A 23,872-nucleotide genomic window follows, 5' to 3' on the forward strand; every position below is an offset into this window, starting at 1 on the left:
GGTGGTAAAGGTGCTATGGGGGAAAGCAGGGAGGGGGATTAGTGAACCAGAGGGAGTATTGCATCCCCAGGAAGGTGGCATTTGAACGAGGATCTGAAGGAGATGAGGAACTGAGCCAGGCAATCATGCGAGAAGCACATTTCAGGCAGAGAGAATAGTAGGTGGGGGAATAGTAGGAGCAGGGCCGTGGGGCAGGAATTTGTGTATCATATTGGAGCAACAGCAAGGAGGCTGATGTGGCTCTTTAGGGCCTTGGAGGTGGGGAACCACTGGGGATTTTGGTCAGAAGAGTGGCATCAATTTGGTTTTTAAAAGGATCATTCTGGCTGCCAGGAGGAGAGTACATGGCAGGAGACAAGATGTTGTAAGAAGTGTTGCTAATGTTCAGGACCTTAGAAGGTAGGCTTGGAAGTGAGTTTCTAAAGGTTATTTTAGTCAGGACTAAGGAATGCCGTTTTGCAAAGCTGGGTTGTGTGAGTCCTGCATCCAAAGCGCATAGCCTCCCGCTTGGGCCTGGGAGGGTGTGGAACAGCCGTACCCGCTGTGGCTCCCACTCTCCATGCCTGGCCTGCCAGGCATCCATCATCCTTGACCTCTCTCCAGCCCCGCTCAGGGCCAGGCAGCTTAGCTCAGTGTTAAAGAGCCCAGACTGCCTGGGTTCAGATCCTGGCACTGCCCGCCTCCTGGATATGTGACTTTGGGCTAGTTATCTGTCCTCAGTTTCCCTGTCGTTAAAATGGGGGTTATATTAGTACCTCCCTGATAGTGTTGTCATTGGTAATAATGTTAATAATAATTTAATGTTGTTATTATTAAGTGTGATAATGAGATGTATACCTTAGCACCATGTCTGGCCCATGGTAGATGTTCAATAAATGCTTGTTTTATCACCACATCTCCACCATGCTAGCTTCCACTCCTAGGAAAAGGTAACAGAGGGGTGGCAATTGACTTCTTGTAGAGCCTGCATTGGCGAGAGGGCAGGAGGGGGGGTGCAGGTGGGGATGGAGCTTGTATTTGCTGAGGGCCTACCATGATCCGGCTGCTGTGTTACGCAGTTTATACACAGCTCATTCGATCCTCCCAGAGGCCCTCGGAGGCAATGATTGGCATCCCTCTTCCTTGGAGGGAATTGGGAAATAGACGTGTCCACCGTTACCCAAATAGTCAAATGGCTTTGGGCTAGGCTGAGTCTTGTCCTTTTTAGCCAAGATTTTTCACTGGTGAACCATTTAATTTGATAACCACATGCGTGTGGCTGCATCATTATTTTTTGAATAACATATTCTTGTTGTTTAGCATTTTGGATTTCAGCCGTAAAATAAAAGTAGCCCTAAACTATCTTCATTTGCGTAAGATTTCGCAGGAACAGTGGGCCCGATGCTCATCAGTGACCAGTGTGGTGTTAACAGCATGTATCACTTGAGGACTCGCGGTGTATTTTAGGCTGCGTCTCCCATCTTGACTTTAGGTGTATACGCCTGTTAATGGAGCTTATTTAATTTCCAGAAATGTGTATTCTGGAAATCTTTGGGCAAACTTCGGGCAGAGTTGGACCACAAAAATCATAAAAACTGCAGGCTGACTTGGAAAGTTAAATTCCCAAGTGTGAAAAGGAGAGGGAGCCCGTTGCTTTCTTTGGTGGGCAGAGTTCACTGCGCTTTATCAATTACTGTTACACCAAGACTCTGCAAATAGGGCAGATTCTGAAAATTCAGCGACATCCTTAGGTTTGCTCTGTGGAGACAGCCACAGAAATGCCACTCACGTAGGCACATCAGAACCAGGGAATCATTTCTGCCAAATGGCCTGTGGCTCTCGAACTTGGGGTGGTCCTGCAGAGTGAAGTGACGGGCCTCGAGGGAACCTCTGCGAGGTCGGTGCCCCCGCCCAGCTCGGATCTCCCCCTTGGGCCCTTTGAGCAAGTGAAGAAACTTCTGGTGAAGCTGTGACTATAGTTCAGTGCGTCCGGAAGTCCTGCCTTGTCCTGAAGAAGCACAGGCTTGGGAACGGTCACTAGGATGATCCGACCTTTCACTTCTTGAGGTCCTTAATGACAAAGGCCCTTGATCTGAGAAAGCAACCCGGAAAATTTCCAGAACCTCACCGTCTGTCTGGCTCCGCCAACGGAGGAGAAACATCCTCACCCTCGGCTTCAGCTTCCTCCAGGTCCCACACAACACATGATGGTTAGGAAGCCAGTGTATGCCACGGCCACCTTGATCACCCCCGCCTCCCCCTCTGGTAGGGAGTGGCTTGGCTGTCTCTTCATCACTGCTGCATGGAGAGGGGCCCTGCCCTCCACTCCTTTTGTTTCGATCGGGCCTAAAAACCCCTCCTACACGCATTTATGAATACTCCATCCATGGCCTACGAGCTCATCTTTTTCATAGTTGCACCAAACTTTTCATATTTTGTCTGGCAAGAGCTTGGTAAGGATGGGAGGGAAAAAACACCATTTATTGACCCCTACTATGTGTGTGGTGCCATGCTGGGCATCTCTGTGCTTTAATCTTCTACACAACCCTTAGTGGTTAGTGTTCACGTCCCCGGCTCTCACATGAGGAGAGGGTGGTGTGGGCAGGTTAGGGAGCTTGGCAGTGGTCCACGCATCTAGTTATCATCCCGGTACCTTGGGAGGACCTGGACTAAGTAGTTAGGAGGCTTATTTGTATGTCAGGGGGTGGGTGCCTCTGGGCAGTGAGGGACCAGGCTGGGTCCTCCCCCTAGAGCAGCGGTTCTCAACCTGTGGGTCGCGACCCCTTTGGGGGTTGAACGACCCTTTCACAGGGGTCGCCTAAGATCATCGGAAAACACATATATAATTACATATTGTTTTTGTGATTAATCACTATGCTTTAATTATGTTCAATTTGTAACAATGAAATTGGGGGTCACCACAACATGACGAACTGTATTAAAGGGTCGCGGCATTAGGAAGGTTGAGAACCACTGCCCTAGAGTGTGTGGACAGAGCTGCTGTGCATTACAAACCTCAGTATGTCATCAGCTGGCCTCCAGGACTGGCGGGTGGAGTGTGGAGGGGAGAGGCCAGATGTAATGCCAGGGCGGGGTGTATGGGCAGTGCCATTGGAGAGATGGCCGCTGGACAGCTCCGGGCATCACTTGTTAGGGTGGGCAGCATGTTGGAGAGGAAGTGGTCCTGTTGGGTAGGACCTTTCATTCCAAGGAGAAAGTGGCCGGAGGAGTTGTACAAGGAAGGGATGAGGGCTAAGTCACAGCCTCGACAGGAAATACCGTTGGGGGAGAGGGAGTGTGTGTACATCCTCCAGCGTGAGGACCAGCTTAGGGACTGCCTCACTCTTCACTGACTGAGTTACCTGCCCTCTGGGGTCTGCTTCGGACCCATGGGTGCCCCAGAAGATGCAAAACCATGGGCATGGGCCCCCCATGACCTGTGAGTGAGTGGGTCCCACCTGGGCGAGAATTCTTGAATCTGCAGGGTCCCGATGGATCTGAGTTGTGCCACTGCCGGCTGACCCACTGGTAGACGAATGAAGGCTGTGCTTTCGTTGAAGACGCTGTTAACATTTCAGTGACCTGGGCCAGCCTTCCATGTACCAGGACATCCGTGAAAGAAATTTCCAGCTTTACCCAGCGTTGCTCAAGACTCCTGCTTTTCTCTATGTTAGGCTTACATTAACCAGGGAATTAACTCTTCATATTTAAATCCTCACGCTGTCTTTCCGAGCTGCAGTGTCGCCCAGCGTTGTGGCTGACTGACACCAACATGGAGACAATTAAGTGCCTAAGACTGATCTCAAGCTAATGGTATATTTATGTATTGTAGGCTGTTTTGAATTTCTAGACTGTTAAGAGTTGTTAAATAGGTTAATAGTTTTAATCTATTATTCTCATCTCTTCTACTTTACTATTTATTAAAATATATCAGTGATACGTGACAGAAATGGAGGTGCAGATAATTCCGAGGGTTATTAAGGCCTGTGTGTGTGATGGCATGCAGATTTGAAACACGGGAGGAATAGTAACTACAGACCAGGCCTCATTACCGGGGTCCGTGGAAGCCGGGGTTTTGCTGTAGGTCCCCTCTGTCTGTCCTTCCAGGATAGTGGACGGACGTTGCGCCCTTTCTCCCCATTGTCATTTCTGTCCTTGCGGTTAAAGACAGGAGCCTCTTTCTAGCCAAAGGACATGCGTGGGCACAGCGGCCATTTTCAAACACGTCAAGGAGAGTTGGAGGTCAGCGGTGAACACAGCGCCAGCTACTTTCTTCTGTGGCAGAGATGGATCCCTGAATTTCAGCTTCGAGCACGTGCTCCATTCTGTCAGGATACGAACGGTGCCCGGGGGCCTCGGGAAGAGGTTCCCCACCTCTGGGAGCTTCTGGTCATTTGTTAATGTATTTGTTCATTCATTCTACAAGTTGTTGAGAAGAGAAAACAGAAATCATCCAAACGATCAAAAGCCCAAGAGCCGGAGTTGAATCGCGCTTTTGTCACTAGAAGGCTGTGCGATCAGGAAAAGTCACTGCGTCTCTGATCCTAGGTTTTCTTATCTGAAAACAAAGCTGCCTACCCTGGGAGGCGTTGTGGAGTGAGGCGCCCTGCCTGGGCACCACGGCCACGCAGTACATCTCAGCTGCCCTTGTTCTTGATTGCGTCCTTTGGGCCATCATCGCCACCATCACCAGCAGCACCTCTCACCCTGCGTGCTGGCGTATTCACATCGGGCTTTTTCCTGTGTGTATCATTCAGCAGATGTTAATGGATGTCAGCCAGGGGCCAGGCACCGGGGTGGGGGCCCTTGCCTCTGGAAGTCTCTGAGAACCAGGCGGAATTAGTGGGCACATTGGAGGCAGGAGCCTGTCTGAAGCAGAGGGGCATTCCCGGAACCCCTGATGTGAGACGCAGGCCCCCCCGAGACCTCAGCACCCCACCCCGTGCCCTGAGGACCCAGGTCTGCCGATTGATGATAGAACGGCGACCCTGCACCCTCAGGAGTTGGTGTCACTGTGCAGTATCAGATCATCACATGGTACAGTTTATACGTACATGTGTCATGTGTCAATAATATCTCAGTAAAGCTGGAGGAGGAAAAGCTGGTGTCAGAGTGTTCCCAGGCTACTGGCGTTTCAGGAGGAGGAAGAGTGTGCTGCATTGGCGGGAATTACCATTGGGAAGGAAATAAATAGGACTTTGACACTTCAGGAATAAGCATCACTTTTTCCGTTGGCTCCTGGGGAACATCTCCGACCCGTGTTCCACGAGGGAAGGTGGGTGGGACATGGCTGCCTTCAGTTCTGAGCAGTTAAACCGTTGACATTTGGCGGGCGATGCTGGAGGGAGACACCCCGAGGCTGCACTGGCGTTGACCTTTCCAGGGCACGTGCCTTGGGTCCTTAAATGAACAGGGTGCTTACTGGTCACTTCCCACATGCCAGGCACTGCTGGAGGTGCTGACATGTGACCATGAACTGACAAGATGAAGTCCCCGCCCTCTTCTAGCTCATGTTCCAGTTGGGGTAACAGACAGTGAAGAGGATGAGTGGTAACAAGAACGTTAGGTAAACAGGGCAAATGCTAAGCAGAACGCATCAGGCAGGGAAGGGGATTGGGGCGTCGGAGGCCCTGCATCGGCAGCCTGCATCTCTGCTGGCACTGGGATGTTTGATAACAGACCTGAAGGAATGGAGAGCTCGAGCCACGGAGGCACCTGGGGAGGCGGAGAACATCCCAGACAGAGGAAAGTGCAGGTGCAGAGCGAGGCAGGAGAGCCTGTGTGCTCAGGGGACAGCTGACAGCACAGCATGGAGATGGTGCGGCCAGTGAGGAGGAACGGGGGCGGGGAGGATGTTAGCAGACGAGGTCAGAGGGCACGTGGGGCACGTCACAGAGCCTTGACGGTCAGGTGAGGACTGTGGCTGTTACTCCGGGTGAGATGCAGAACCATAAATGGACTTTGAGCCGAAGAGTGACACGACCTGGCTTGTTTTCATAGGATCGCTCTGCCTGCTGTGTTGAACCTGGATTTGGAAGCGTCAGGCCGGGGTAGGAGCCGGGAGATTGGCTATGAGGTTATTACAACAAGACAGGAGGGAGGAAGGTGGCTTGGACGAGAGTGGTGGCCGTGGGGGGGTAAGGAGTGCTCAGGTTCTGGACATTTTGAAGGTGGAGTTTATAGGATTTGCTAGTAAATTCAAGGCAAGGATAATTCCAAGGTCTGGGCCTGAGGAGCCGGAGGGATGGAATTGTTAGTAAAGGGAATGGGGAAGATTACAGCTATTCACTGGGGGTGTCTTAGACTCAGGGGTCAGTGGGGAGAGCACGGGCATAGGAGTCAGAAGAACTTTTTGTCGACTTGGGGGAGGGCCGTGGCAGCGGCTCCGTTTGGACCTGTTACGTGTGGGTGCCGGTTAGGCAGTTGGTGATGCAGGTGTGGAGGTCAGGGGGCAGGTCCAAGCTGGAGATACAGTTTGTGATTCATCTTCACATAGTTAATATTTAAAAGCAGGAATCTGGACGAAGTGACTTAGGGAGTGAGTGTGGATAAAAAATAGAAGAGGCTCCAGAACGGATCATTGGGGCATGTTGAGGTATAACAGTGGTGGAGAGGAATCAGCAGAAGGCACAGGAGGGGCCAGCAGGTGAGAGGCCCACTGGCAAGCACAGAACTAAGTGGGGAAAGAGTTGGACGGAGGAGAGAGGGGGGCTCTCGTCAAAGGATGGGTTCAATGAGGAGCGAGAAGGGACCATTGGATTGAGGAGCATGTCGGTCCCAGGAAGTCTTGGGAAGGAAGAACAGCTCTGGGAGGCTGGGGGAGGCAACAACCTCATCGGACTTAGGAAGCATTGCCAAGGAGGGGGTCCACCGACATCTACAAATAGATAGTCATTTGCACTCAGATCCTTGGGTGGTGGGCCGATGGGTAGAGTTGGAGCATTGGCCAGTGGTCAGCCCCTGCAGCAGGGTAAACACAGCCCCCGCAGTCATGGTTGGATGTACGTTCATTCATTGAACACCCCACGCAGCCATGCGTTCCTGGAGAGTGTGCTTAAGCACAGCGTGAGGCCGGTTAACCCTCATTCCTAATGACTGGAGTCTTTAATGAAGTTGTATTCTAGAGGGAGCTAACCGAGTCATTATTTACACGCTGTGATTAGAGATTTCCCCCTCTACATGGTTTCAGGTGGTTAAAGTAGCAGTAGCCTTTGGAGGGGGTGGGGCGTCCTCAGGCTGAGTCTTGGGGTGCGATGGATGCACTGCTCCCCATCCTGTGCCAGGAGACAGGCGCACCTGCTGCATAGAGGTCCAGCCCACTCGGTGTGCAGATGAGAAAGCTGAGTGCAGCAGGCCTGAGCATTTTTGGTGGAATGATACGGGCATTGTACCCAGGGACGAAGTTGTCTGACTCCTGAGACTCTTCCTCCAGCGTGGCCAGAAATGACCATTGTCCTTGGGCCTCAAATCTACTGATTTGTTATTTGGTTGCATTGTCTCTGGCTGCAGAGTGTTGTGGGACCGGTTCCCATCTTGGAGCTGGAAGAATTGTTTCCAGAACAAACTCATCCCTGGAAGTTGAGTGACTTCGTGCATGCCATTCGCTCCCGGTGTTGATGGCGTCCCTGCTGTGCACCCGGCCTGTGCACCAGGAGCACGTGGATGTGAAGAGGGCTGTTCTGTGCTGGGGCGTCTCCCTCTGGACCACAGGGCTCTTGTGAGCGCCGGGTGGGGTGGGTCTAGTCCAGCCGTGGGCAAACTACGGCCCACGGGCCGGATCCGGCCCTTTTGAAATGAATAAAACTAAAAAAAAAAAAAAAGACCGTACCCTTTTATGTAATGATGTTTACTTTGAATTTATATTAGTTCACACAAACACTCCATCCATGCTTTTGTTCCGGCCCTCCGGTCCAGTTTAAGAACCCATTGTGGCCCTCGAGTCAAAAAGTTTGCCCACCCCTGGACTAAGCACTTGGAGGGCCATCTGGTAACACCCAGAGGAAGAGAGTTGCTCTGCAACCTCCCCAGGCAGGCTCTCTGGGCACATTGGACTGGCCAGATGCAGTAACAGGGACGAGTAGGAATGAAGCAAAAGGAAACTGAGGGTCGTGGAGGGTAGTGGTTTACAAACTTAACCACTTGGAGCTATTTCTTCAAATGCAATCGGATGTAGTGTATCAGTTTCCTGCCGTGACAAATTACCACCAACTGGGTGGCTTAGACCAGCAGAAGTTCGTTCTCTCACAGTTCTGGAGGCCCGACGTCCAAAAGCAAGGTGTCGGCAGGGTCACAGGTCTCCGGGCTGCCGGGAGAATCTTCTCTCTGCCTCTTCCAGCCTCTGGTGGCTGCGGCATTCCTTGACTTCGAGCTGCATCCCTCCCATCCCTCCCTGTGGCCATGCTGCTGTTGCCCCCTTCTCTGTGTCTATCATCTGTGTCTGTCCACTCTCCTGTGTGTCCTTTTAAGGCAGGGTGGGGGACCTTTCTTCTGCCAAGGGCCATTTGGATATGTATAACATCATTCGAGGGCCATACAAAATTATCAACTTAAAAATTACCCTGTGCCCGGCCGGTATGGCTCAGTGGTTGAGCATCGACCTATGAACCAGCAGGTCACAGTTAGACTTCCGATCAGAGCACATGCCCGGGTCGTAGGTTCGACCCCCAGTGTGGGGGCGTGCAGGAGGCAGCCGATCAATGATTCTCTCCCATTGTTGATGTTTCTATCTCTCTCTCCCCCTCTCCCTTCCTACCTGAAATCAATAAAAATATATTTTACAAAAATAACCTGCTATATTTGGTCAAACATTTAATTGACTCACCCCTAATGCGTTGGCAGGGCCAGACCCAATGATTTCGCGGGCCTTATGTGGCCAGCGGGCTGGATGCTCCCACCCCTGCTTTAAGGATTTCTCATTGCCTGTGGGCCCACCCAGATAATCCAGAATGATCTCATCTCAAAATCCTCAATTATTTACATCTACAAAGAACCTTTTTTTCCTAAAGTCTCATTCATACGTTCTAGAGGTTAGGATGTGGGCATATATTTGGGGGCGTCGGGGCACCATTTACCCCTCTACAGGGAGAAAGAAGCCCAAATATGTATACATTAGACCAAGCTATGCATATCAGAGAGAGAGAGAGGGGTCTTGGAGCCCCGTTTAATACCATCCTCCTCATTCAGACCTCATGGGTGCTTTGGGGGCCACTGCTTTGGAACCCCTAGGCCTTTAAGGAACACACTTTGAGAAGCATCACCTTAGTGAAAGGCGAGGGCTCTTAGGGAATTCCTTGGGCAAGAACCCGCTTGGTCTGGCTTCTGTCCCAGCATTTTGGCATGAGGAGTAGCCAGCGACCGCAGACGCTATGTACTTGCTGAGGAATAGCCTCTTGGTGCCCGGCTTTAGATTCTATGTTGAAGTGTGACTCGGGCTAAATATAAAATTCATGGCATATCTTGAGCAACTATTTTGTAGTTATCTATATATAAATATGTTTTACAGAGACACAAATAGAATAGATTGTGGAGTGTCAGCGTGTAGATGGATTCCGAGTGCTTTTCACTAATATACCTAATGATTCGTGCTGAGAATATCCAAGGGCTCCACTGTACATTTAAATGGATATAATTAAAATAATGAGCTCTATTTTAAAAAATGATAGATGAGAAAAAAAAATTTTTTTGCAGAAGTTAGAAGGAGCTGCGCCACTAATTCAAAGTGATGTAAGTACTCCTGCGATTCCGTTGTTATGAGGACGCCTAATTAAATGCAAAGCAGCCGAGAAAAGCCACATTTGGGCTTGTAAATCTGAAGCATGAAGCCGTGTCCTCCGCACAGCAAGGCCTCAGGGGTGTCACATGTAAGGGAGCGTATGTTGTGTGCCACGGTGCCTGTGGGTGAGAGAATGGCTCATGTGGCTCCCAGTGTAAAGTGGAAGAATCGCCTGTGCAGGGCGGATGGGACATTCAGAGAGCGGTTCTAACTGCATCTCCAGTGAGCAGGGCAGGCTCCCGGAGGTGGGGATGTCATCCTCGTAATGACAGCTCCATCCATGGAAACCTGCTCTCTGCCAGCTCCCTGGCTCATCTGCCCCCGTCATATCTTGAGCAACTATTTTGTAGTTACCTATATATAAATGGTCCCCCTTTAATAGAGAAGGAAATTGAGGCTTAGAGAAGGGAATCCTTTGCCCGAGGTCACCGGGTGTATGGATGCCCGGCCTTTCTGACTCCCAACAGCTCCTCCCTCTCAGCAGGATTCCGTGATGCTAGTGAGGTCCTGGAGAGCAGAAAGGGACACTGAGTCCGTTCAGACGGCACGATCAAGTGCTCACAGGACTCAGGCTGAGCTTCCGAACACGGCCAGTGAAGGAAGGGCTGAGGTAAGGGGGCCCAGCCTGTGCCCTTCCCTGCCCTGCCCTCCCCTGCCCTTCCCATGACCTCCGCTGTGGGGAACACTGGCAGGTTCCCCCAGCGGGCCTCTTTGCTGCTCTTGGGAAGCTGTGCTCCGGGCGGCCAGGGTTGGGACCAGCGAGGGCCAAGCCAGGGAGAGTCCTCAGCTGCCTGCCCAGCGCCCCCACCGCCCCCCCCCCCCCGACCTGTGGGCTGTGTTCTTGCTGGATTGGCATTAAGGTCAGACAGACCCTGGCTTCCAGCCTCAGAGCGGGCAGGATTGGCTGACCATGAGTGCCCACGTGGTCTCAGCTAGGGAATGGGGATTTCAGCCACTTCTTCCACCAGTTCCCACCAGCCTGATCATCTCTATGAATTGATTTAGACAAGGTCCTGGATTTACATTTTTGCAGTTGATCCTCACAAGGCCTTTTGAGTAGGGGTGGGGGCCTCGCTTCATGGATATGCAAACAGGCTCAGAGAGGGTCGGGGGCTCGCTCAGCGTCACCAGCCAGGAAGCGTCACCAGCCAGGAAGCGATAGAGTTGGGATTTGAACTCATGTCTGTCTCCCTCCCCAGCCCCTGCACTACAGTCTATGCCATGGCCATGTAAGACCCTTCACCCGCATCCTGTGCATACTCCCCTCCCCCAAGACAGTAGGTACCCATAGAACATCTCCCCTGGGGCACTGTCCCAGGCCCATGCAGATATTGCCTTGTCCTCTCTGCATCACAGTGCTGAGGGGTGGGTGCTGTGTTTACCCATTGTATGGATGTGAAGACTGAGGCTTGGGGTGGGGAAGAGTGTGTGTGAAGTCACTCATGCAGAAACCCATTGCTTGGGAGGGGCAGTGCCGAAATTTGGCCCCTGGCTGATTCGGCTTCAAACCCTGATGCTCTTTCCATCTCAGGTCATCACATTCCATCCTGCCAGGCCTTGAGCCAACTTCTGCTCCAGTGCCTCAGGGCCAGGGAGCTCCCCTCCCTAAGCATGCCCCTCGTTTGGCTGGCTGGCTGACAGGAATATTCTACCTCCTAGACCATAGCTGTCCCTTGTAACTTCTCAGACCTGTTGGTCCTGGTTATGCTCCTGGGACCCCCTGAACCCAGGCTTTTTGTGGGGGGATGGAATAGGCATGATGCCCTCCCAAGGTGGGCTCTGGACCTTAGCAGGGGGGCTGTAGCTCAAGATATCTGGGGAGGCAGCAGCAGCTGAAAGCCAGGAGCCTCCTGCCTTCCTGCACACTCACTAGCACCTTGGCTTGACTCTGTTCGGATGCTGAAGGGCAGGAATGGTGACGTGGGGGCTGCCATGGCGCGGTGGGCAGCTTCCCTCTGATGGGTGCCCTCCCAGTCTAAGCATGCGGCAGCTGAGAGCCAGGGTGCCTGCATCAGTTCTTGGTTCCGCTTCTTTGTGCCCATGTGACTTTGGACAAGTTATTTCACCTTGTGCCTCAGTCTCCTCATCTGTAAAATGGAGATAATACCAGGACTTACCTCACAGGCTGTTACTGAGGGTAAGCGGAGTCCGTGTGTTAGAACAGTGCCTGGTACATAGGATACTTTATTGAAGTGTTTCTTAAATCAATAAAGGAAATGAATGCTGAGAGGATTGAATCACCCAGTTTTACATTTCCCACCGAGGAGAAGGGCATGAGGTCAGACAGTGTCTGGCCGTGATGTACCAGGCACACCAGGAGGCGTCACTGGGCCCACCGGGTGCCGAAGATGTGCTGACAGTTTGCCATTATTGATAATAGTAATAGAATGGCGGCCGTGTCTTGAGAGCGGTTGCAGGCCAGGCACTGCGTTCGTGTTTTTCAAGCCTTGGTTGACTGAAACCCATGTGAGAACCACGTTAGCTCCATTTTGCAGATGTGAAGCTGAAGCTCAGAGGTTCGGGAGCTGGCTCACGTCACACCGGAAGTGACTGACTCCATAGCCCTCGCCAGTGGCTGGTGTCCCCTCTGCCTACCTTTTCATTCCTATCCGGTTCGTCCGAGTCCTGGCCTCCTGTATTAGTCAACTCAGGCTGCCATAACGAAGTACCATAGACTGGACGCCTTCTCCCAGTTCTGGAGGCTGGAAGTCTGAGATCGGGGGCCAGCAGGGTGGGGTGCTGGTGAGGACTCTCTTCCTAGCTTGCACACAGCTACCTTCTCTGTGTCCTCACACAGTGGGGACAGAGTCAGAGAAAGAGGAGTCCCTCTGTCTCTCTCCTTCTGAGGCCACAGTCCTATCATAGGGCCTCACCCTTATGGCCTTATTTAACCTTAATTACCTTGTCGAGATCCTCTCTCCAGATACAGTCACACTGGGGATTAGGACTTCACCATGTGATTTGGGGGGTTGAGGACACAATTTAGTGTATAGCACCTCCAATGGCCTTTCTCTGCCCCCTTGTTAGTTTGGGGGTCTCTCTCTCTCTTTCTTTCTCTCTCTCAGCTCACTTTCTTCACCCTGGACAGAGCTGGGAGGGACGGAGATGTGATAAAACCCATGCTGTTGTGGTAGGTGAAGCTGGAGCCCAGAGAGAAGGGTCTTGGACTTGCATCACACAGCAAGGCCACTGTGGGTCCTGGATCAGAACCTGGGTCCCTGCTTCCCAGTTGGTATGCCAGCGGGTCTTGCCAGGGCGGCCTGGAGTCTGGGCCTTGAAGGTCGCCCTGCAGACGCTTCTCTGGAGCAGTGGAGGAGGCTGGGCGTGGCCAGGGCAGCAGCCCCGGGCCTGGAATCTGACTCAATTTCCCAGTTTCTGCACATCTTAGCTTCCCCACCTCAGAAGCAGGAGCAGTGGTGACAGTCTCCTGCCAGGAGCATGAGCGAGTCCTTATGATAACGCCGTTCAGGAGTGGATAGCAGGGACCGGGCTTCATGCTGTGACCTGCCACCAGTCTTGTGTGTGGCCCAGGGCCAGTCACAGCTCTGCTCCAGGCCTCCGTGTCCACCTGTCCTGCCCGCCTCAGGACTGAGCTCTTACCTGGAGGATGTTTTCTGATATTTGAAAAGCCACTTAGAGGCCAGTGTGTTGGGCGCCAAGTGTTGGCTCCAGGACATCTCAACCGAGTGAGCCTCTCTGGCTTCTAGTTTCCCGTCTGTGACACTGGAGAGGGAACAGCTTGGATGAGGTCTCTAGGCCTCCTGCCAAGGAGTGAAGAGAACAGCACCAGACACTTCGCACATCGAACCACGTACCCGCTTGCTGCTGCTTGTGCGGAAGGAGGATTAGCAGCACCAGCGTCAGGGGGCGCTGGTTAGAAACGTAGAATCTCAGGCCAAACCCCGACCTGCAGAACCAGAATCTGCGTTTTGCCACGATTCTCATTTATGTGAAGCTTGAGAAGTTATTTCCATCCGCCAGAGCCAGTTCCAGGAGTTCCTGGGCACAGGTAGACCTCTTTAGACCCCAGCTTCCCCATCTGTAAAGTGGGTGGTGGTGGAGCCAGGCTAGCCCAGTATTTTCAAACTGTGTTCCTGGGAGCCCCAGAGTTCCCCGGAGGACCCTCAGGGGCAGCCACGGCCAGGTGCTTCAAAGAGAGGTCCATGTGACAGGTGGGTCTGTACCTAAAGATCGTGCCACCCCCTGGGCTGGTGGGCCCCCAGGTGGGCCTGGGGGTGGGCATGGGGTCCACTCTGAACAGACTCTCTTCTTCCCCAGGGAGCGCTTGAAGCGCAGCCAGAAGAGCGCCAAGGTGGAGGGGCCGGAGCCCGTGCCTGCCGAGGCCTCGCTGAGCGCCGAGCAGGGAACGATGACGGAGGTGAAGGTGAAGACAGAGGTGCCCGACGACTACATCCAGGAGGTGATCTGGCAGGGCGAGGCCAAGGAGGAGAGCAAGGCAGTCAGCAAAGATGGGACCGGCGACGTGCCCGCCGAGATCTGCGTGGTGATCGGCGGCGTCCGCAACCAGCAGACCCTCGGTGAGTGCTTGCCCTGAGGGGGTTGGGGCTGAGCCCAGAGTCCTGGGCAGTGAAGGCCCCAGATCTCTGCCCCTTCTGGCCAAGAGCCTGTGGTGGCTGCCCTCAGCCCTCGGGGAAAGAACTGGTCTCCTTAGACTTCTCTCTGCCAGCACAGGTCTAGTCCAGAGCTCTCCTCTCTCCACCTGACATGACAAAACACCACGCATCCTTTGAGACTTTAAGTCAAATGCCTGGAACATTCTGCAGACCAGTGAGTCCCTCATGCATGGGGCTCCCATGCCCCAGGGGGGGTCTAGCGCAGCCTGCTATTTGGCTGGTGTCCCAAATGCCTGTCGGTATTTCCACCTCCTGTGCTGGACTGGAGACTCCCGGGGCAGCTCCCAGTGCAGGTCCTGCTCAGAGCAGATGCTCAGTCAGGACCGGATGGGGATGGACTGGTACCTTCTACCCCTGCCTGTTCTGATCTGAGCCGGGCTCAGAGGAGCTCTGTGGAAACAAGCTTCTTAGAAATTGTCGCTCCCCTCGCTTCCCAGCCTGAGCCAGGGGATACCCCTCGGGCTGCCTGCGTTCCTGCCAGGTTCTCCGAGGCCCCGCAGATATGTTTATTTAGCACAAGGAGGGATGAGCCAGGCAGGCAGGTGGTGGGGACCGAGTCCAGCTGGAGCGCCCACTCCCCGCGTGCAGAGGGGGCTCGCTCCTCAGCTGCTGCCGACTGTAATTGGTGGGGAGACAGGCTCAGTGTGGCCAGCTCTCTGGGCGTACCGCGTGCCAGAAGTGAGAATTTTCATGTGAATTCCTTTGGCTTTAAATGTTGGCAACTAAATATTCCAAACAAAACATGTCTGTGGGTCAGAGTCATTCCATGGGCCAGAAGTTTGCAAACCTAAGTCTGGAAGATAAAGTCCACATGCCCCGGGCTGGCATCGAGGCCTCGCCTGGTCTGTTTCGGAGTGCCTTCCTGCTCGCTTCCCGCGTTCAGTGTGTTCTTAGAAAGTTCTTAAGAAGTTCTGCCATCTCCCTCGCCTCTGCCGGTCCTTCCTGGTCTAACTCATTCCTGACTTCTAGGCTCACGTCCAAGGTGGGGAACTTCCCCTGTGTCTGTTTCCCCAAGTTTGGCTCAAGTCCTGTTGCCTTATCTTTCCAACCTTGGGAATGAGCCTGGAACTCCCTATTCTACCTGTTCCTTTGTTGGTTGCAGCCACCATCAGCCCCACCTGGGTCATTGTGGCATCCCGCTAACAACCATGCCTTTGTGTCTCCCTGCATTCACCTGCTGTCCTTTCTGGCTGCCAGGGGCCTTGGCCAAAGCAGGACACTGAGCATGTCACACCCTGATTCTGAACTTGGAATTCCCCACTGTGTCTAGGGGATAGCACCAGGAATCTACATAACCTGAGCCTTTGAGCCTCATTTCTTATTTCTGATCTTTCCGGACCTTTCACTCCAGTGCAGTCTGTTCTGCAGCATTTCCTGCCCTTTCCCCTTGCTGTTCCTTCTCCTCGGAAAGCCTTTGCCCATTTCCTCATGCCCCAATCCAACCCCTCCTTCAAGGCCAACTATATTGCCACCTCTTCCCAGAAGGCTTCCTTGATTTCTTCTGGTCAGAATTGGTGTGTTTCTACCCTGTCTCTCACTGGGGCACTTCTCATTAGAGGTGCCAGGTCCATGCTCATCTGCCACAAGGTGAGGAACTCTTGGAAGTGGAGCTCCAGGACTTGTCAGGTCTACGTCCCTATGTTCTCCAAGCAAAGTCCTAGTGTCTAGGAAGCAGGGCTGACATTGGTGCTGAAACTGTCAGGATGGGGCGAGGTTATGCCACAGAAATGAAGATCCCAAAAGTAAAAAAGCAATCTTGGTAGCTAAAAACCACAAAGGTGTATTTCTCAGTCACACTACGTGTCCATTGTGGGTGAGCTAGGGGGCTCCACCCTGCTCTGGACCCAGGCTAAAAGCCGCCGTTGTAGGGAATGCTGCCACCCTGTGTCAGAGGGAGAGAAAACTCTAGGGGGACTCACACTGGCAGTTAACCTGCTGCGACCCGAAGTGAGAAGTGCTAACTCCATGCAGTCATGGACCAGAACTAGTGACGTGGCCTGCCCAACCTCGGGGAGGCCGGGAAATGCCACGCTAGCGTGTGACAGAAGGAGGATGAACCCGAGATATCGGTGAAGAGCGTGAGGGACTTAGCCCAGTGCCATATGAGAGAAGACTCTTTTCAGGGCCTGTGCCTGGCCTTCGTCTGTCAGTGTTCATTCCCCAAGGCTGAGGACTGTTAGCCACTAGATGTGTTAGTTAACCTAGTTAACCAAGGAGAGGACATGTCCTTGTTCACTTTGCGGGGGGGAGTGTTAAGACTCATTGGACCCAGTAGCTCTTTATGCCCTCCACCAGGAGCTGCCCAGAAGGGTAGTTGAATTTGAATCTTGGGCTGGAGCTGGCCGTCTGGATTCAGCAGGGAAAGCCTGGAGCAGCCATGCTAGGGAAATGTGGGGAGCCCTTCCTGGGCCAGCTGCCTGCGCAGTTAGAGGCCTCAGGGCCTTGGCCGCATGCCAGTCACCATGCTGGTTTCCCTTGGCCTCGCTGTGCCTCAGTGTCCTCCTCTGCTAAATGAGGCATGCTCCCTGTCCTGGCTGCTGGAGGGGTGTGGGAATCACTGTTGTGCCGCGAGAACGAACTCGTCTCCTCCGATTGGGAGTGAATCCAGGCTCTGTGGCTTAATAGCTGTTGTACCTTGGGCAAGTTACTTGACCTCTCTGTGCCTCAGGTTTCACTATTGCAGATTCATTGGGCTATTTGAGGATTCAGTAAAAATGATCTATGTCAAGCGCTCAACATTGTACTTAGTAAATGGTTAGCTATTGTTAGTACTGGTATTCATAGTAAAAAGTACCTCTTCGAGGGGGAAGAGTAGTAGTATTTCTGCTTTTGTCCCCCAAGTGTAAGAGATAAGCCAGTATGACGGAGAGACGAGAAATGGGATGGAGAAGAAACCTGTGGATGAAATATCAGAAGACAGGGGTTCTAATGGGGCCTCGGTTTTCTCATCTGAAAACTAACTGATCCAGTCCCTGGCGCTCCTTCCAGTACCGCCTCCCTAGAATTCAGGAACTTGGAGCATCTCTGAGTTACCTGCTTTTGGCTCACCCTTGTGAAAAGGTGTAAAAGCCAATGACAAGTTAGAAATGGAACCACCTTTTTAATGGAGCCCATACCAAACAGGCCCAGGGCGCCCCCTGCTGGTCGTGGCCGCTCCTCTCGCATCCATCCAGTCCGACCTTCCTTGAGGGTGTAGTTCCTGTCAAGGGTCAGGCTCAGAGGAATGTGGCTTGGCCTCAGCACCAGGAAAGAAAAGCATTTAACAGCAGCAACACACACACACACACACACACACGCACGCACGCACACACGCACACACGCACACACACACACACACATCAGTGTTAGGATTGAGCCTTTTGAACTCATCTAATCACAGGATGGCAAGTAAATTTTATCTTGTGGACCAAGTCCAAGTAATTGCAGCGGGCTCAGTGGAGTCTGTGTTGAAGCTTCTAAAGGGTGGCATGATTGATTATTGATGTCTGCCACGGCTGTGGACGTGGGCGGTGGGGCTACACATGCTATAGATTTGATACCCGTGTCCCCTTCATTGTATAGAAGGGCCAAGAAAGGCCCGCGGAAAGAAAGAGAGCCGCCCTGAGTCACACAGCAGGTCGGTGACATTTTCTTCCACTTTGTGGAGGCCCTGCTCCACCTCACAGCACCCCCGCCCACTCACTTCTGGAAGGGAAGGACTCCCCGGGGTCTCGCCTGGGGTGAGTGCTGGGTAGAGCCATCCCTTTAGATGAGCCTGTGCCACGAGGCCAGGCGTCGAAGAGTTAACATGTTCCCCAGTCAAGTCGGCCAGGAAGAGCGGGGCTCTGGGGAGCAAGGGCCTCCTGAGTGCCATGCTCAGGGTTCAGAGCCGGGCTCTGTTGATGAATAGAATAGCGGTCCTGTTTGATCGCCCGTGCAGTGCCACGAGGGACCCTCCCATGTGCCTTCTCTCAGAGCTCCATCCCCCTTGTCACCCCCGCTCCCCGTGTCCTCACTGGCCCTTCGACGACCATCAGACAAACAGTGCTCCCAATGACACATATTATCCGAGGCATTTCCCATGGGTGAGCCCAGGTCATGGACACGTGGGTGGCATTTGGCAGCTTCTCAGGCTGGGAGAGTCAGAAGGGGCCTCAGTGCCCGGGAGGCTGGCTGGCTGCCAAGCCTGCAGCGGTGGCTGCCACCTCCCTGCTGCCACCCTCGTGCTGAGAAGGGTGTCCCTCACTCTTAGAAAGCACGTCGCTGCCATTGGTATGGGGCTTAGGGGCAAGACCTCGAGCTTCCTTAGTTAGGAAGAAGAGCAGGGACAATACTGACTGTGACAACTCTGTTGGATAAAACCGGAAGTGAGCTGACAACTGCCTGTTCCCTCCCCACAAGCCACAGGCAGAAGTCTGCACAGCAGCCCCGAGGCATGGCAGGACCACACGTGAGGTTTCGGGAGCTCCTCTGTGAGGAGTGCTAATAAACAAGGGGTGACCGCGGCTACGCCCCAGTTCCGCATCCATGGCATCGCCAGTTGATCACTGCATACTGTCCCAACGAAGCACCTCAGAATCCTCGTTAACACAGGATACCAAGAAGTCACGGCCGGTCTGCCAGAATGGAAAAATCTGAAGTAGAAAACCGCTTGCCGTCCTTGACTTAGATGGTGAGGACGAAGCAAGCTGGGTTGGCAGCGATCAGGACCTCCGGCCCACGGAACATTTTCTGGTTCAGAGAGAGAATCGTGCCCAGTCCCATCGGGTGGTCAGAATGTCCCACCAAGCAGTGGGTGCTCTTCTCTGTGCTGTGAGACGATGGGTCCTTCATCCAGAGAGGTGCCTCGTGAAGGGGCCCAGGGAGAGCCCCCGGTGCCTGGAGACCTGGTGGGTGGTCCAGGGCTTCCCTCGTGGTTGAGGAGCCCACGGAGGGAGCAAGTGACCAGCTGGGCTCTTCCTCAGCGGAGGGGTGTGGGCCAACAGATTATTCCAGAGTTAACTAACTCGGTGTAGGGAGGAGCCTCATGACAGAGCTAAGGGCTGTTTGTATGGGGAGGGGGGCTGTGGCCCTGGGAGATGATAGAATCTATAAGTATTTTGGGGGAAGGGGATGGAGCAGACACATCCCAAGCAGCCCCAGCCAATCTGAGGTAGTTACCAGGAGGTGATTTCAACGCAGTAAAAGGAAGGACTTTGTGATTATGGGAACCATAACCGGATATAGGCCTGTGAGGGAGGGAGTTCCCTGGAGGTGGGTCAGCAGAGAGGGTCACTGTAGGGGTACAGAAGGGGGAGTCAGGGATCACCTGGGAAAATGGCTCCTGCAAGGATGTTTCTAGGCAGTGAGCTGTGAGCACCAAGGAGTGGAGGTGTTTCCACACATACACAGGGCTGCCTGGGGAAAAGGGGCAGGAGGAGGAGGAGCAGGAGCAGGAGGATGGGGAGGAGGAGGGGGAGAGGGAGAGGGAGGGGGAGGGGGGGAGGAGGAGGAGGAGGAGGAGGAGGAGGAGGAGGAGGAGGAGGAGGAGGAAGAAGAGGAAGGGGCCTCAGCTTTGGAAGGAGCAGCAGAAGAGCAGACAGCCATTCAGACAAGGCCACATGAGTTTGGTCTGTGACAAACCCAGCAGCCAAGGTGCCAGGTCCTGCTTCCAAGTGCCAGCTGATAGTTAGTTTCCTGTTTCAACAGGCTGTTGGCAGGGCTTGGAGCCGGAGCTTGCCAGAACTAACACTCAGCTCTTTGCTGAGCCACCCAGAAAGGAGGGGTTTGGCACCGTCCCAGGTGCATCTTGTCTCCGCTGAAGACTGTTCATTGGGATGTCCAAGGTGGGAAGGGGATCCCAGTTGGAGGGTCCCCATTGGCAAAGGCCCTAAGGCTCTAAGCCAAGAGCCTCAGCGTGTGCCCTGCTATGGGGCCTTGGACAGACCCCGCAACCTCTCTGAGCCATACTGTCTTGGTTGATCAGTGAGTGTAATAGAATCTGCCGGTAGGTTCACTGGGAGCAGAGTGAAGTAATAGGCATGAAAGTGTTTTTTAAGGGGGGCAGGGGAGCACTTGAGGTCTTGCTTCTCGGCATGTCATCAGGTAGCTCAAATAAATTAAAATAATCTCTTATTAAAGGGGGGGGGGCGAATGCAAAACAGATACCAGTGGGATTAGCCGAAGCCTCAGACACATCTGGGGTTACCTCTGGAATGATAAGAATCTAAAGGACCTATGGCTTCACACTTTTTTTGTTCAGTATCTCCTACAAGAATTTTGAGAAACGATATTCTCTTTCACATTTTTGTGTTGACATCTAACATTTTAATCCAACGTTTACGTAATCACAAAGGGTATAATTTCTGGCATATTGTGTAAAAATGTGGCATTTGAAACAAAACTGTGAACCACTCTTTTAAATGTAGTCAAGATAACCCAAACCCCACTGCTACTCGTATCTGCCATCATCCATTTATGAAACCTATGAACAGGCCCATCTTTAACAGTCAGAAATTTTACATCTTTCCTTTTTCTCCTTGAACTCATATTTCCAGTCCACTTCCCTCACAGGACTTTATCCTAATGTAATATATTTTTTATGCTTGAGAGTCTTTTATTGATCACTGTTTCACACTCATCTCCCACAACAAGATGTATGTAAATTGAAATTTCTAAAAAATATGTTGGGATCATAAAGCTCTATATTTTAAAACATTTTCTTCCCCAGATAGAGTTGTTATCAGCATACAATTTGCCAAAAACAAATTTAGAGCGATCGTAAATGTACAAGGAAAATGTTATCGAAAATACACCTTTTCATAAAACGGATGGGCTTTCTGTTTCAATTGGTTCATGTTTCTGTGAATTAATATGTCTTATATGTTGAATGAGACAGGATTCAGCATTAACTTAATTCCCGTGTTTCGGTTTTCGTAAGTGCGAGTGCTTAAAAGCTTGATCACATAAATCAGGAGGCAGGGAGGGGTGGCGGTTTGTATTAGCAGCATCACTTAGTTCTTTAACTCCAAGTTGTCTGTCCAAAATGACATGTGGGCATCTCATCAGACATTATTTTTAATGGTCTCTCCGCTGACAACTCCATTAGATCTTCAGTTTTGTTGAGAGCTGAGACTTAGAAAGCGCCAGAATCACAAGAGGAATTGTTCCCAGTCACTAGACCACTTCCCAAGTCCGATGCCCGATGTTTCTGATCTCACCTTTGCCTGGAGCCCTGGGATGGTAACCGCCCATGGAGGACACACAGGGTGGAATTGGGTGGATGACAGAGCTGTCATGTCACCCAGCTGGTGTGGCTCAGTGCTTGAGCATTGATCTATGAACCAGGAGGTCACGGTTCAATTCCCGGTCAGGGTACCTGCCCGGGGTGCAGGCTCCATCCCAAGTGAGGGGTTTGCATGAGTCAGCCAATCAATGATTGATTCTCTCTCATCATGGATGTTTCTGTCTCGCTCTCCCTTCCTCTCTGTAATTAATAAAAGTATATTTTAAAAAAAGAATTGTCTTGCCCGTAATGTGGGAGAAGGTGAGGGTGAGAGGAGAGGAGGAAGGAGAGCAGCGGAGGGGGCCCCCAGTCTGCTGCCACTGCTCTGTCATGTTGCTTCTAGGAAAAGAACATTTGGAAGTGTTTTCAACGGCCTGTGCTCCCCTATTCCCAGGGGACTTGCACTCGGCTTGGAAGACGCTGGTTCAGAGGACATTTGGTCTGAGGCCAAGCCCCAGGGACCCTCTGGAAACCCACGCGTCCACGACTTACCTCTCCAGGCCCCCTTTCCCCAGCCCGCCCTGGGCCCAGCTCCTGTTGCCTCCTAGAACCAAGCGGCTGGTTCCTCCTCAGCATTTGATCTGTAAGCAGCGGCCGCGTGATGCTCTGAGCTAAATACAGGCCTGCCCGTTGTGAGGGGCCGTCCTCTCTGCCCCCACTCCTGTTTTCCTTTTCTCCTTCCCCTCTCTGGAGTTCTGCCTGCTGCATTTTGTGTGTCCTGAGATGTGTCTGAGCTTCTCTAGGGCTGGCTGGGTACAAATGGTGGAGCTGAGGGTTGCTCCCCACCTTCTCGTCCTCAGGAGACCTCTGCCCTGGCGATCACCACTTCTCCCTCCCATGGCCTCGGGGATGTCTCTGCTGGGCCCTGCTGCCTCTTTGCTTGCTGGGGACAAGACGGCCAGTGGCCAGCGGATCAGCCCTGCCCCTTGAGCAGAGCTAGCAGTCCCCGGAGGCATCCCCGCAGGCACTGGGGCCTCATGGCTGCCTGTATTGGGTGCTGGCTGAGCGGTCCCTTTCTTGCCTGTTTCCAGGGTCCTATGAGTGTGGAATCTGTGGCAAGAAGTACAAGTATTACAACTGTTTCCAGACCCACGTACGCGCACACCGAGGTGAGTGGTGTGCCCCTCGGCAGAGTCGGGGGGCTTCCTGTTCTCTTCCTGGTTTTCCACCTGGACCCCTCCTGGGTGACTCCAGAGGCCCTGTGAGCCCCAGGCTTCTCTCTCTCTCTCTCTGTACCAGGGAGACCCCAGGAGGAGAGGGGGAGCTTCCTTTACTTGGGGTAGGGGGACAGCAGGGCATGCCACCAGACTTCTGCCACCAGTGCCTCCTGCCCGCTCCTCACAGGCTGATTTCTCCCAGAATGCTTCAGTGCCGCTCAGTGTCACCTCGCGTGCTCCCCAGTATGGCCCTGGAGTGGGGCAGGGTGGCCCTCTCCGTTCTGAAGATGAGGACACTGAAGCTGAGGGGACCGGGGGCTGATGCCTGACACTCCCTGGGCCTGGCAGACAGGGAGAGAAGGCTGGGGCAGGGGGACTGACTGACGAGGGGTGGGGACTAAGGGAGAGGCTCTGTTCCTTGCCTTCTGCATTGGAGAGGGCCCTGGGCATGTTGTAGTGTGTTCACCAGCCCTGCCATTGGTCCAACGTACTCACCTTCTCATTCATTCTCTCTCCCCCTCCCTCTCTACCTCCCCCTTCCCTCTTCTCCCCCTCCCCCTTCCCTTCTCCCCCTCCCCCTCCCTCTCCCTTTTCTCTTACAGACACTGAAGCCACCTCAGGGGAGGGAGCCTCCCAAGGCAGTGAGTATTTTTCCCTCCTTGTGGGCTTCTGGGGGCGGAGGGTAGGGGGGGGGGGGCCCATGAGAGCCAGGGGTGGAAGGAGATGCTCCTATCCCCCCAAGCCCCCATCACCAGGAGGTCCCACGTGGCTTCTGGGAGACACATTTCTTATGGTCCAGGCTTTGGGACCAGTGGGTCCTTATGAACTTGTAAGATGGTTACTCTGAACAGCCTTTCCCAAAGTGTGTTCCGAGACATACTCAGCATCCTGTCAGGAAAGGGTTCTCTGGCCAAACAGCCTGGGGAACCTTGAGCCTTGCGTAGAAGAACGGGTTTCTTGCTGTAGACTTCCCAGGCCCTTTGCTGGCAGGTACGCCCAGGCCCTTCCAGGAGGGCCCAGTGGGTGCAGGTGCCTCTGTTCTTTGACTCCCATTGTGGGTCTGGGGCTCCATAGCCGATGTGTGGGG

The 23,872-nt window shown here is 53.2% G+C and overlaps 1 protein-coding gene across 8 annotated transcripts in view; it reads left to right on the plus strand.

Annotated features, from left to right (window-relative positions):
* Window positions 1-23,872, plus strand: part of ZNF618 (zinc finger protein 618) — a 148,237-nt gene that overhangs the window by 91,152 nt on the left and 33,213 nt on the right. For all 8 annotated transcript variants that reach the window (XM_036329768.1, XM_036329770.1, XM_036329771.1 and 5 more), the window contains exons 3-5: window positions 14,030-14,289; window positions 22,660-22,737; window positions 23,388-23,426. In XM_036329768.1, coding sequence (XP_036185661.1) covers window positions 14,030-14,289; window positions 22,660-22,737; window positions 23,388-23,426 — 377 coding nt within the window. The remainder of the gene's footprint in view (window positions 1-14,029; window positions 14,290-22,659; window positions 22,738-23,387; window positions 23,427-23,872) is intronic.

This window comes from Myotis myotis, unplaced genomic scaffold (assembly GCF_014108235.1).
Source record: "Myotis myotis isolate mMyoMyo1 unplaced genomic scaffold, mMyoMyo1.p scaffold_m19_p_12, whole genome shotgun sequence".
In the NCBI taxonomy this organism is placed as follows: domain Eukaryota; kingdom Metazoa; phylum Chordata; class Mammalia; order Chiroptera; family Vespertilionidae; genus Myotis; species Myotis myotis.